At 40.0% G+C, this 12181-nt stretch overlaps 1 protein-coding gene across 2 annotated transcripts in view; it reads left to right on the forward strand.

Moving 5' to 3' along the window:
• The window catches only part of LOC117155649 (CD151 antigen), an 89720-nt gene that overhangs the window by 19507 nt on the left and 58032 nt on the right, over positions 1 to 12181 (forward strand). Inside the window, exons 2-3 of one of the 2 annotated variants that reach the window (XM_033331860.2) lie at positions 6721 to 6818; positions 7464 to 7528. In XM_033331860.2, the coding sequence (XP_033187751.1) occupies positions 7485 to 7528 (44 nt within the window). In that variant the 5' untranslated portion in view covers positions 6721 to 6818; positions 7464 to 7484. The remainder of the gene's footprint in view (positions 1 to 6720; positions 6819 to 7463; positions 7529 to 12181) is intronic. The other variant, XM_033331861.2, reaches the window with a different exon arrangement.

Consider the following 12181-nt stretch of genomic DNA (forward strand, 5'->3'; position numbering starts at 1 on the left):
AAATCCCTTGTAACGTAGTTACTTGGCTGCCGTCGTTGGCCGGCAAAATTACGCTCGAGTGTCCACTATATTGTTTGATGACGTTGGCTACGTAGCATCAGTTTTCAAAATTGATTTAGCGCACGTCGTGTCGAGAAATATCGATCGATTCTGCTGCTTCTAAAAATTGTATGTCGTAGAGGAAAAATTCTATTACGTTGAAACCTGCACACATTCGGCGGACTGAGGGTATCGGCGCTGGAAATACTCGGAACGACGAAGTCGGTCAATATTACGTAGTCTTCTCGTTGTCGAGGCAGGCAGTCGGAAAGCCATTGGTTAAAAGCCGTGGAAACGCGGCGATACGTACGTATCATCAGGAGGAAGCAACGTGGTAGAAAAATTGGAAACGTTCCACGAAAGTTTCTTTCGGTACCGGGTCACGGAGATTCGTGTGCGAGCGTTGTCTGAAAATTTTGAAAAAGTACGCTTTCTTTGAGGAGTTTGAATCGAGACGAAGAGCTTTCAAAGTTCCCGAGTCGAGCGATTGTACATACGAGGGCGTTGTAAGATCTTGATTCGAAATGGTATTTTCCGCCGATGGCAAGGCTTTTTCGAGGGAATGTTGGATCGTTTATACGTTTGCTGTTTTCTGTGCGAACTACGAACGTCGATAAGACGCGGTATCTGCTCGTGGCGCGGTTTAAAGCGATGAGCGATTATCCGTACCTACAATAGAACGTCGTCGTTCGAAGGAAACTTTTCCATCGAAATATCGATAGTTGTCACGGGCAGGGTTACACGAAACGCGTTTCAATTTGATTGATGAATGCTGAAAGGGTCGATCTCCACCTATTTTTTCTTTTTTTCCGCCCGCGTTTTCGTTTTCATCATTAGTTGAACCACTCGAAACAATTGAAAACTATCTGTAGCTGTAGCTTTTCGAAATATCGATTGGCTCTGAAAATGGAAAAAAACAGATACGAAAAGATGGTCGCGTTTAAGCGAATGGAGTCAGTGGATCGCGTTTCTCCCTCCAAAATATATGGAGATAGAGTTGTAAAGGAGTTTAATTTCCTTTTCTTTGCCCGTAACTGCGAGGACGCGACACCGTTAACCGTGTTTCGTCCATTCGCTTGGCGTATAGTTACACATTCTCTCTTACAGCGCTCTATTTTATTAGCGAGTTTCTGAAAAAGAGGAAAACTACTACGAAGTCTTGCCGGGAGATACATCCTCCAATGAGACCGAACGTGTTTCGCGAAACACGTTTCCCTTGGCAAAAAAACACTCGATAAAACGTTATTTGAATAATTGGTCCGGTCGACGTACATCGTATTTAATTAATTAATATTGCCGAGAATTTAGCGCGAAATACCGTTCGCGACGAAATTTTACATATACATATTCAACAGAGAGCGGCTAATTAATGTTTATTTCAAAGTACATATTCATTCAACGCCCCATCTACGTTATTCGCGTTTAACGCATTATACAATAAACGGTTGAAAATTAATAATTGTAGTATTAAATTCCACATTTTGTCAACCAAATATTATTTTCGCAAAGAAAGGTGTGTATGATCCAACGTGATGAATCTATCTTTCGACTAAAACCCTAAATATTTGATTACCCGCGGCAACTGCCAGTAAAATCAGCTACCGAAAATCAATAGAACGGAGAGATCGCTTTATACAGCGATTCGGAGTTGGAATTAAAAGCCTAACATTTCCATGCAAATTTGCTCGCGATGCAAAACCCGAAACAGCGGCAAGAATATACGAAGCTAAAAATTCGCGAGATAAAGGTTCCCTTTGTTTCGGAATTCGGTTAATTTCTTTCGCGCGGTTTTCAACAAACGCGAGAGATCGTCGCGGTAAAAAGAACGATTTCGATCTCCGCGCTACGAGACGAACGAATTATGCAGCTGACTCGCTCATGGAGGACGATTTAGCGACGCGAGACGAGCTGATCGTTCGAAGATTCGTACGAATCGATATCGAACCTCGTCGTGAAATTTGATATAGAGTACCTGAAGTAGGAGAAACTATTGGCTTGGCAACTAAGTGATTGCGGATTTTGCCAATACCACCTAATGATAAAATCCGCAATCACTTGGTTGCCGACCCAATAGTAAGATATAATAATAACAAGATAGAGTTATTCGACTCACTTGTGCTTCAACGTTATAAAATTCAGTCTTGAACGTTACACAGAACGATGAAACTGATCGTATACTCTGAGACGGCATTAGTCTCTAATATAATAACGAGGGAATGAGAAATCATCGTGCATTTTAGGTCGAGCAAAAGAAAATGTTAAAAACAAGAAAATGATTTGACTGTTTAAGGTTAAATTGTAAGATATTGAAGTTTAGCTGACTCAAATAACGTAATTTAACCATACGGAGCTTCAGACAGGAAAATAACGTAGGATAAGGTTCAACCGTTTAAGAAGGAAGCGATCCACTGAAAGGGTCATAAAACAATAAAGGAGGTATCGAAGCGACGCAAAAAGGAGTTTGGACGATCATCGGCAAATAGTTCAGCAGCGAGCGTTCTTTTATTCGGCCAAGCGGCATTCGAGCATCCAGGATCCTTTGATCGAAAACTCGGATATTGTTGACGACTGACGAATAAGAGGTGGATCGATGTGCTTTAGAAGGTCGCAAGAGGGAGAAAAAAACTTCAGCTACCCTTTCATCTTATTTACCTGTTTTCGTGTTCTCTGCTCGCATCTTTGTTTGGCGAATCGCCTTTTTTGATTCGAGCTTTCGGCCAATAGCAAGTACTGCTGGCTATTACTTATGGGTATTAGGATGTTTAATGATATCTAATACGTGAAAATTGAACGTTCTTCGTTGTTCTTATTTTCTATTTATTTTTGGTATACATTTGAAATATGGTGAGTCCATTTTTATTAATTGTTCGATTTTTATGCCACTTGGTGTTTTGACAGAAAGAAGTATTTCCTTGTAAAAATGTGAAATAATCGAAGAATTGATCGACGATGTATACTTTAATCATCTCTTCATCTATGTTTTAAATACAATATTTCTTGGAATCCCTGTGGACCAGTCGGAGACTGTTTGCACCGTCTAGACGCTGTTCTTTCTTTTATTAGTTGAAAAGTTTCGGGAGTCAAGTTTTATTCGTTCCCGATGGAATCGAATTTTATCAGTGTTTCGTGGCGATTTTCGACACGGACAGGAATCCCTGGATGTGCATAATATCGTGAAACGAGTCTGCGTACGTGCTGTGTGAGGAGATGCGACCCGTGAGATTCGCCTTCTGTTTCTCGTTTCTTCTGCGTCGCGGATAATGCAGAAACGGACGAGGCTTTGAGTTCCTGCACTCGCGGTATGAATATGCATCTGTTTACTCGCTATATAGATAAACGATAATTCGTTTCGGTCGTTTGAATATTTTATATTTACGTACATTAGTTATCAACGCTGAATTACTTCCTCTCGCTTAAGAACCTATGAACGATTAACAAAAATATTCTTTATTGCTAACGTAAACTTATGTACATTCATTTGCTATTTTCCAACGCATTAGGCTATAGAGAAAATTAAGAAAGATTCAGCTAGAATTCGAGTCTTTTCCTCGTTTCTTCTTTTTTTTTTTTAAATGTTCGTCTTTTTAGGTAACCAGTTCCATTGAATAGTTTTTACAAGCTCCAGAGTATTTCATTTCTTGTCTATGTCTTTCGAATAAATTCCGATAAATACCGTAATAACTAAGGTAGATATTAATACGATAGAAATTAAAGGGAAGAGGTAATTTACTTGACTGATCTCCGTACAAATTAAATTCTATGAATCTCTGCTGAGAAACATCGCCGATCGAGTAATTATTTCTCGATATTGCTTTAGAACTATTATTTCTCATCGTTATCCTCGAGCTGTACTGTATTTTACAACTCTTTCCTCGGAGAGTTTTTATGTCGCGAAAGAAATACAGATTTTTCCTCTGTTGCACTTTCGACGACTATCGCAGAAATTGAACGGTTCAAGTTCTCTCAGCCGGTTTATAGGTCTCCATCAGAGACGTCTGCGCCATCCAAAGAGCATTTCTCTTCCCCCATAGAAAAGTTTCTGTCCACGAGAGTAGCGTGTTCAACGCTCAATCCTCGCGTTGCTACAGACGGTTCGCATTAGTGGGTCGTGGCTTATCGCGGTAAATACCGCGGTCGTAAATCTGATCGCGTTTACACGCCGCACCCAGCTTACGGTGTTTACGCTATTCCAGTCGTCATTTGTAGCCCGTGTCGCGTCGCTCTTGGTCACGAAATCGGCTGACGATTCGCGCTTAAGGGTGGCTCATCAGGCGTATTACCGACTCGAAAGGATGGCGCGCGTTAATTCCAAGGCAAATTCCTTCATCGCTCCATGAACCATCGTGAATCGCGATTCTTCTTTACAACGAGGTGAATATAATCGTATCGTTCGGTTGGCCCTTAACAGGGGAATGATCAACGCCATAAGCGTAAAATCTGTATCAAAGGTGTGAGAAAATGTGTAAGACCATAGGGCTGTTACATATTGTAGAAAAGATAATCTAAGACGTTTTATGAAAAATTTATTTTAATTTTAAGGAGATCTATGATTGTGGATTTTTATATATATTTTTATGAGATTAATGGAATTAGACTATGTAATTAAAGAAATCGATGAAATAGACTTTAGTTACAGATGGAGAAAAACGAGGACTTTGAGTATTTTATATGTTTTTGCATACTACGTGTATTCTATGAATTCTTATATTTTTCAATCTTCTTAACCACGTAATGTTACAGATTTATAAAATTTTAATGAAAAATTACGAATTGATTTTTTTTTATTACTCTGACGATTGTAGCGTTGAACATGGTTACCTCAATGGATAATACTAAAGGTATTATATAGAGATCACCTCTTGTATCATCTCTTACACGAAGATTATCTACTTGAGAAATATGTTCGTTTGTCGTAAGAAGATTTAGGGGCGTGAACAATAATTCGTAGGAGTATTTGATATCAGACACCCACGTTAAGTTTAATTATCTGGAAAGAAAGAAGAACGTGCTATACACGAGTACATTGAACGTAAATTCTCGGCTTCGTATCATTTGCTAATTGCTGAGTTAACGCATTTACTGTATCTATAGAAGACTAGTATAAAAATATAAGAGAAAGTAGCATTAGTTTCATAAGAAAGAATTCAATATCCGTAGGTATTAGGAAATTCATAATACTCGTAGCAGTAAGTTTTATCGCAAGTTGAGATTTCATTGAGGAATATTTCGTACAATATATCAGATATCTCGTTCACTGAACTAGCAGATATTTCACGAAAATTCGACGAAAAAGAAAGATTCTATTACATTGAATCGTTCGATTGCGGGGAAGAATTGCGTTCGTGTTTCGTTGGAAAGTGACTGCATGTCTCAAGTACATTTGTCGAATGGACCGAACCGCACGTAATTGCCGGACGAACCTCTCTGTGTGCACGGCGAAAAATAGTGGACAGGATAGAAAATATGAGGTGGACGAAGGAAGCTGTGGAATCGAAAAAGAACAATTCGAGCCTCTGCTCCTTCTTCTGCTTCGAGATGTCGACCGTTTTTTATAAAACAGATAAAACGAAATTATTGAACAAAATGAAAACGTTTCTGTAATCGCGGATAATGAGTAGACTATATATTATCCTAGGTACAAATTTGAATACATTTATCTACGTATTATCTGTATACCAATACGTAAAGTCTGACTGACTACTTATCAAAGCCCAGACTAAATCGTTGTACTCAGAAACGTGAAATTTGGAGATGTATTATACTTTTTTCTATGATGTATGCATGGGATGAAAAAAGATATTTGTAAATACGGAGCCTAAAGAGATAACAGGATGATACAAATTTTTTTACGGATTTAATTGCACTAAAGTTAGAGCCGTAAAATTCGGCATATGAACCCCTCGTTAAAAATAAACAAACACGTATTTGAGCAAAAAATGCAACCCTTATGGGAGCGAAAAAGGGATAAGTTTTTTTTCTCAGAGGATAACCATGTCTGTAAACTTGAAATTCGGCATATGAACTTCCCATCAAAAATAAACAAACACGTGTGTGAGTGTTTTTTTTTTTACATTCCACTCCTAAAGGATGTTCCAAAAAGAGGGTAATAAATATATAATAATCAATCAATATGCTATAGGGACAAAGTTGTGAGCGGGCAACTAATGCATTATAAAATATTAAAAGGTAACGATATATATTAAATATTGTCGTTGCATGTTTTACATATTTATATTTATGTGTATTTATATGTACCTATATGTACATATCTGTTGGCATAATTTTAAGCAACAACTATAATACAATTGTATAACAGAGATTAATTTCAGTTTAGTATATTGTTCCTTGAACCGTCTACTCTAATTGTAATTTCAAGCTGCAATTAATATTCTGATTACCGCTCATAGTTTCTAAATAATCTATCATAGTTTACCGAAACAATTTTGGTAGGCGACACGGAGTTGCGCTATTTGTAGCATGATGCAGCTTTCAACTTAACATAAAAGTATATCATACGTCGTGAACGTGTCAACCCTTCAACCCTGGATGATCTCTTTCCAATTTCCTATACAAACACACTGGTTACGTTTTTTTGTTATTTCCATTTTAATTCGCTATAAATGATATAATAATTCATGTTATAAACGACTCTAACTTGCCAATTGTCTATGTGCGTTTCAGGATACGTAACCGAGTCGTAACGAGAGGAAATTTTCGAAAATTCTAAAGTGGACATGCGTATCGAAGATTGGCCTGAAGCTGCACATCGATGACGCAGGGTAAGTGTAACACGGTCGTTACTCGATCGGGGACAAAAGGAGGAAACGCAATTCGGAGGGTCGTCGGATGAAAATCGTCGCGGAGCTCGGCCGTGTTGCCATAAATGGCGTGGCGCGGGCCAACGAGCACGTTTCTCAAACCATTAGGTGAAAGGCCCTCCTCATTGTGTCTCTTTTTCGCTCTCCTCCCATCGACTCCGTTCCTCTTTCCTCATTAACTTGATTGCTCGATACCTCTCGTGGTAACAAACCACGCGTGGTGTACTTCCTGCTTCGTGCGCGTCCTCTACACTGTATGCCGCATGAAAAATGGCCCAATTAATTTTTCCCCTGCAAACCGCACGATTACTGGGGCCGTTAATTGCTACCGCGACTTCGGTATCGACCGTCATTGGAAATTTTAATGCGCTTCACGGTCCATTCGAAGAACAAGTTGATCAACTAAGACTATATTTGTAATCTGGGAACACTTTACACACGTTATATCATTCTATCTGAAAAAAGGTCCCGATTATTTTAACGCGCGTCAGTCGTTAATACATTCGATCTAAAATAAAATAATTACGGCTATAATTCTATCTTTGAAGTAAGATATGTTTTTCGTTGGAATGTTTTGTTTTAATCCTTTCGTTTTTCTTTCAACAGTGACCACACTAATATAACAATATGGACTATATGGGATATAATTCAAACATATTTCAAAAGCTAGGGTAAGCATAATTTTTCAAATAGAATATACAGTTCTATTTTTCACGGAATCTTATAGCATGAAGGATCTTATTGATACAAGAAAAATTGCAAAAATTTAGCAATCTTTTTGAGGCTTACTTTGAGACCTATTGTACTATATTTGATCTCAAAAGGATGAAGTAATAAGGTTTGTCCCAGCACGATATTTCATGGCCTTCTGTGTCTTTCTAAAACATTCGTTGAGACGTGTAAAAACAAAGATACAAGAGCCAGGTCATTGCAATCATGCTAATTGGTATTTCTTTGCAGTGCCAATTAAATTTCAACAAAGTCTTTTCCACGCACGTAATATGCCCATACAAGTTTTCTACGTTTCATATTCAAATATATATTTTCGTACGCGCGCACACATCATTTTCATCACGACGTTCGTTTCGCTTATATTTTACACGTATATTTTTAATTCCATTGTTAAAGTTACTTTGACTTCGAGTGTTTTACAATCCGTATTTCACTACCGCGTATTACGTACTTTTATTCTCCGATACCATCTCGCTTTTATCGCCGGAAATAGAATTATTCCTTACTAAACGATTAAATCCGACAGCCCGCTGCAAATTGATCGACAGAGCATCGATTTTTAGCCTGTTATAATATTTATCCTCTCGGCTGTTGAACCAGTAGTGATGTACCAGGAGAACGAACGAGGCAATATTGCCTTCGGTTTTTCGTGTTGGTGCACACGCATCTGCGAAATTCTATCTGAAATCGTTTCGGAAGCGCAATCGATGATCCGCGTTCACGGTAATATCGGAAGCGGGCGGGAGTTTCGTCGCAGCCGGTCGAGCTCGTTCCTCGTTTTTGCAATTCTTGAAATAGGAGCCAGTCTGAAAAATAACGTCTCTCCTTCGTGTTCGGATATTTAAATGAACTACGCATCATCGCTATGAAACGGTCAGCTTTTTCCGAACGTATAACGAAGTTAGTCGTTAATGGAATGTGGAAATTCGCTGGAATAATTTTTTTGACAAATAACGTCTCCCATGGCGGGGATTTTTTTTTGCGCACGTTAGTTACAGGACACACGATCACACGTAAATAATTAAAACTCGTTGCCTCGAGAGCGACTATACTCGGCCTGCTAAAAGATTCATCGAGTGAATTCACATACGAGAAGAGCAGAGAAACTGACAAAAAAGAATCGTAGAACTATCAGAAAGCGGAGTTCTCTGGCATTTGTGAATGTAATTATGAAAGAAGATCCACGGTAATCCAGCATTCCTGGAGAAAAATTCTTCGCTCATTTGTCTGCTTTCCGAAGTCCTGCAATGAATAAAACGATGTAACAGACGGAACTTTCGGAGCTCTGTGTCTCGATTAGTTCTCGAGCTCTTGCCTCTTGGTTCGTTTAAACACTTTTGAAAGACGGGAAATTCCCTCTCGCAACGTTGAACGGGTTTATTGTTTAACGTCAGAGAAAAAATGTTGCTTGTTTCCATGTAAAGTACGCTTGTAAAATAAACAAAGTGAATTCCCAACGCAGAGATTCGCCAGAGAACGAACGGTACCCGATTTCTCGTCGTAATTTATTTTGTTTACACGGAATTGTATCGTTTTGGAAAAGAATTATTCTCCCACTTAATTCCATACTGAAAGCAATGGAAGTAAAATACGTTAAGCAAACAGCTGGATCGATTCTCCTCGATAATTGTCTATTCGAAAACTATTTCGCGTTTGGCCACAAAATTGATGAAATTAACGCGAGACCGAGGCGGAAGAGGTTTCAGTAGCTGGTTTCATTCATGAGCAGAGAGTTCTCCGCCAATTTCGAGTCGGTGATTTTTTTTTCCAGGCTCTTCTAAAATTCCATTTATTCGCGGTAGCGCGAAACTACGCGTATCCTGCCTCGGTAATTCGAACTTCAATTCCACCAGTTCGTTTTTCGGCCGCGTTCGCGTTCTTTCGACGTGCAAAGGCGTTCCACCGTGAAATTCCTCCCTCGAAATTCCAGACTGTCTTTAACGGAGGGGTGCCAACGACGCAGTTTCCCCTACCCAATGCATGTGTTTTACGATTCAGTACATCATTTTGCACCCACGTGAATTTACACGGAACCTCGATGTAAGCAGAACACATGCCACTCGTTGGATTTATTCCGTACGTTCAGTCAGAGACAAAGAGAAAAAGTACAGTGAAAAAGAAAGACAGATCGAAAGCACCGAAGAGTTATCTAAAAACGATACTAACTTCGTTTCAGCGTCAAAAAGTTAAGAAAATAAAAGGCTATTCGAAACTTTCGAGTGTAAACTGCGTGTTTCGATGGTTCGCCAGTATTGCAGTTAGCTGGATCAGAAGGTCAAGTGGCCCATTGAGACGTTGTCTGGTGTTGTAAAGATATCAGCTGACTAACTAAATAAGGCTTGATCTTTGACCAATGATTCGTGACACGAACGCGATCAATGTATACGAGTGTTCCGAAAGCCAAACTGGCCAACTCCGATTAAAACCTCAAGAAAGCAAAGAACTATTTTCACAACTTTATTCGTTTATTACACGAATCGTAAATATCAAATTTTGGAAAATAATTCTTGTGATTGTCATTTTTCTCTGCATTTCAATTTACAACATTTCTATCGTTAATTCGTAGCTGTCGCCAATGCCTTTTATAATAAAGATTTTCTTCCTAACGCATTATGTATTGTTATCTCAAACGAATATTACTCGTGTCTATAACGATGTGAATCGGTTATCGCGCTTTATATCAGATCGATGAGCATACTAATAGCACTAGTAGTTCTGAACAAGTACGAGTGTATAGCTTCACGATATCGAACACGTCACAGTTTAAGTATGCCGCTTAATTCGTTCGAAGCATCTAGTTGCAATTTTTTTCAAAATTTCACCATCGAGATATAATTCTGGACACGGTCTACACTAAGAAATTTCGAATAGTCTGAACCCGACATAAAGCACAGAACCGTACCGTGAAAGTCTGAAAGTGGAGAAAATAAAAAGCGTCGCAACGACAATTCTGCTGGAGCTAGAAACAACGGGAGATTGCGGCGTGATAAACCGAATTGAATCGACTGTCAGCTTCGAAGTAGCGAATCCCTCAGCGTTGCTTCCCTGCAAGAAATCGTTCCGCTTTAAAGCTCCCAATCAGCGGTTCCGTTCCACGATTTCGATACACTTGTTCGCGGATTTAACTTTTTCAGTTTTGCGAGGTCTCGAGAGTTTCTCTTGTGGCGGCGAAATCGCGCGTCAGACGTTTCGAACGCGATGTTTCCAGCGGCGACGCCCCGGTGTGCGGTGAATGCCGTGCTATCACAAGCCGCTCGGTAATAAGCCGGCGTTGAAACGCGAATTCAATAACTCGCGTGGTCGCGTGGAAGACCCGGCAGGAGAGCTGTTCGCGAGCCCGTACAATGCCGCACGCCGGGTTGTCTCTTTGTGAAACCGCGTCGAACCTCGTTGTACCGTGCGTCAAGCCACAGAGAAGGTGTGCGAGAGTGTTAGAATGTGTTTGGCGCGAACTAAAGCACGAATGCCAACAATCGCGCTTGTGGAGGTTTACATCGAAGCCCGAAGAACGATCTCGTGTCACTATATCGCTAGGATCGTATTGGAAATAACGGAATTCGAATCAGTATTTTTTTGCCATGAATTGTCCGAGGTCCGTTGAACGCGAGTGCCACTCGTCATTCTCGCGATAACGCCGATCCGACGTCGTGTCTTCGTCTTGAATTATTTTTACATCTTGACGCGTCTGGTCGGCATCGTAGCTTCACGTTCGAGTAACGAAAGTGAAAATTATTTTCGTAGCTTATCGCGTCGATTTGACATCGCATTCTTGAATCATAAACGAAGATGAAAGTTATTTTTGGACGTTATCGCGTCACTTTGCCTCGTATTCGCCTTCGATTAATTCTGAATTTTACCGCGTCAATCTAACGTGTCATACTTCGTTCGATACTTTTACGTTCAATTACTTTTTAAGATATGACGCGGCGTCTTCGCCTCCGTCTATTCCCGCACGTGATCGTGTCAATTTGACGCGACGTCTTCGTCTTTGATTATTTTTGTCGCTCCGTATAAATAAACGTATCGGCCGAACGTGCCATTAAATCGACACGAATGCAAAAATGACGCGTATCAGTCGCGTGCAATGTGTCTAGCCCTAAGCATGTATTCGAGAAGATATTTCTACGCGATAGGAACTTGGAAACTTCGCTTCTTTCTCTTAAGGTACAATAGGAGGAATTCCACCAAGGTGTCGTTCCGGATGAAAGGCTGAAAAGTTTTCGAAAAGTACCACCGTGCACTGAAAACTTCGTGAAAACTGAAATTGTATAATTTCCAAAGGAACAACGAGTTCTCCTTTCTCCTTCCTTGACACGTGCACCGTAATTGAAAGTAACGAAACAAATAGAATTAGTCGTCAAGTTGGCGGCGCTAGGAGCCACGTTATCTCGCAATCTCGGAACTTCTTCGCACGATTCCAGTTTCCTAAACGTTCGATGGAATTCCCCAAGTAATTAAGCGGCTGGCATGAGTCTTTCGCGGCACCTGTTTTCGCTTGGCAAACAGAGAGACGATTCGATCTTTCTTCCTCCCTCTCTCTCTTTCTCTCTGGCTTTCTTCGGATGTTTCCCAGAGGAAAGGGATCTCGAGAG

Source organism: Bombus vancouverensis, chromosome 6 (assembly GCF_051014615.1).
Source record: "Bombus vancouverensis nearcticus chromosome 6, iyBomVanc1_principal, whole genome shotgun sequence".
Classification (NCBI taxonomy): domain Eukaryota; kingdom Metazoa; phylum Arthropoda; class Insecta; order Hymenoptera; family Apidae; genus Bombus; species Bombus vancouverensis.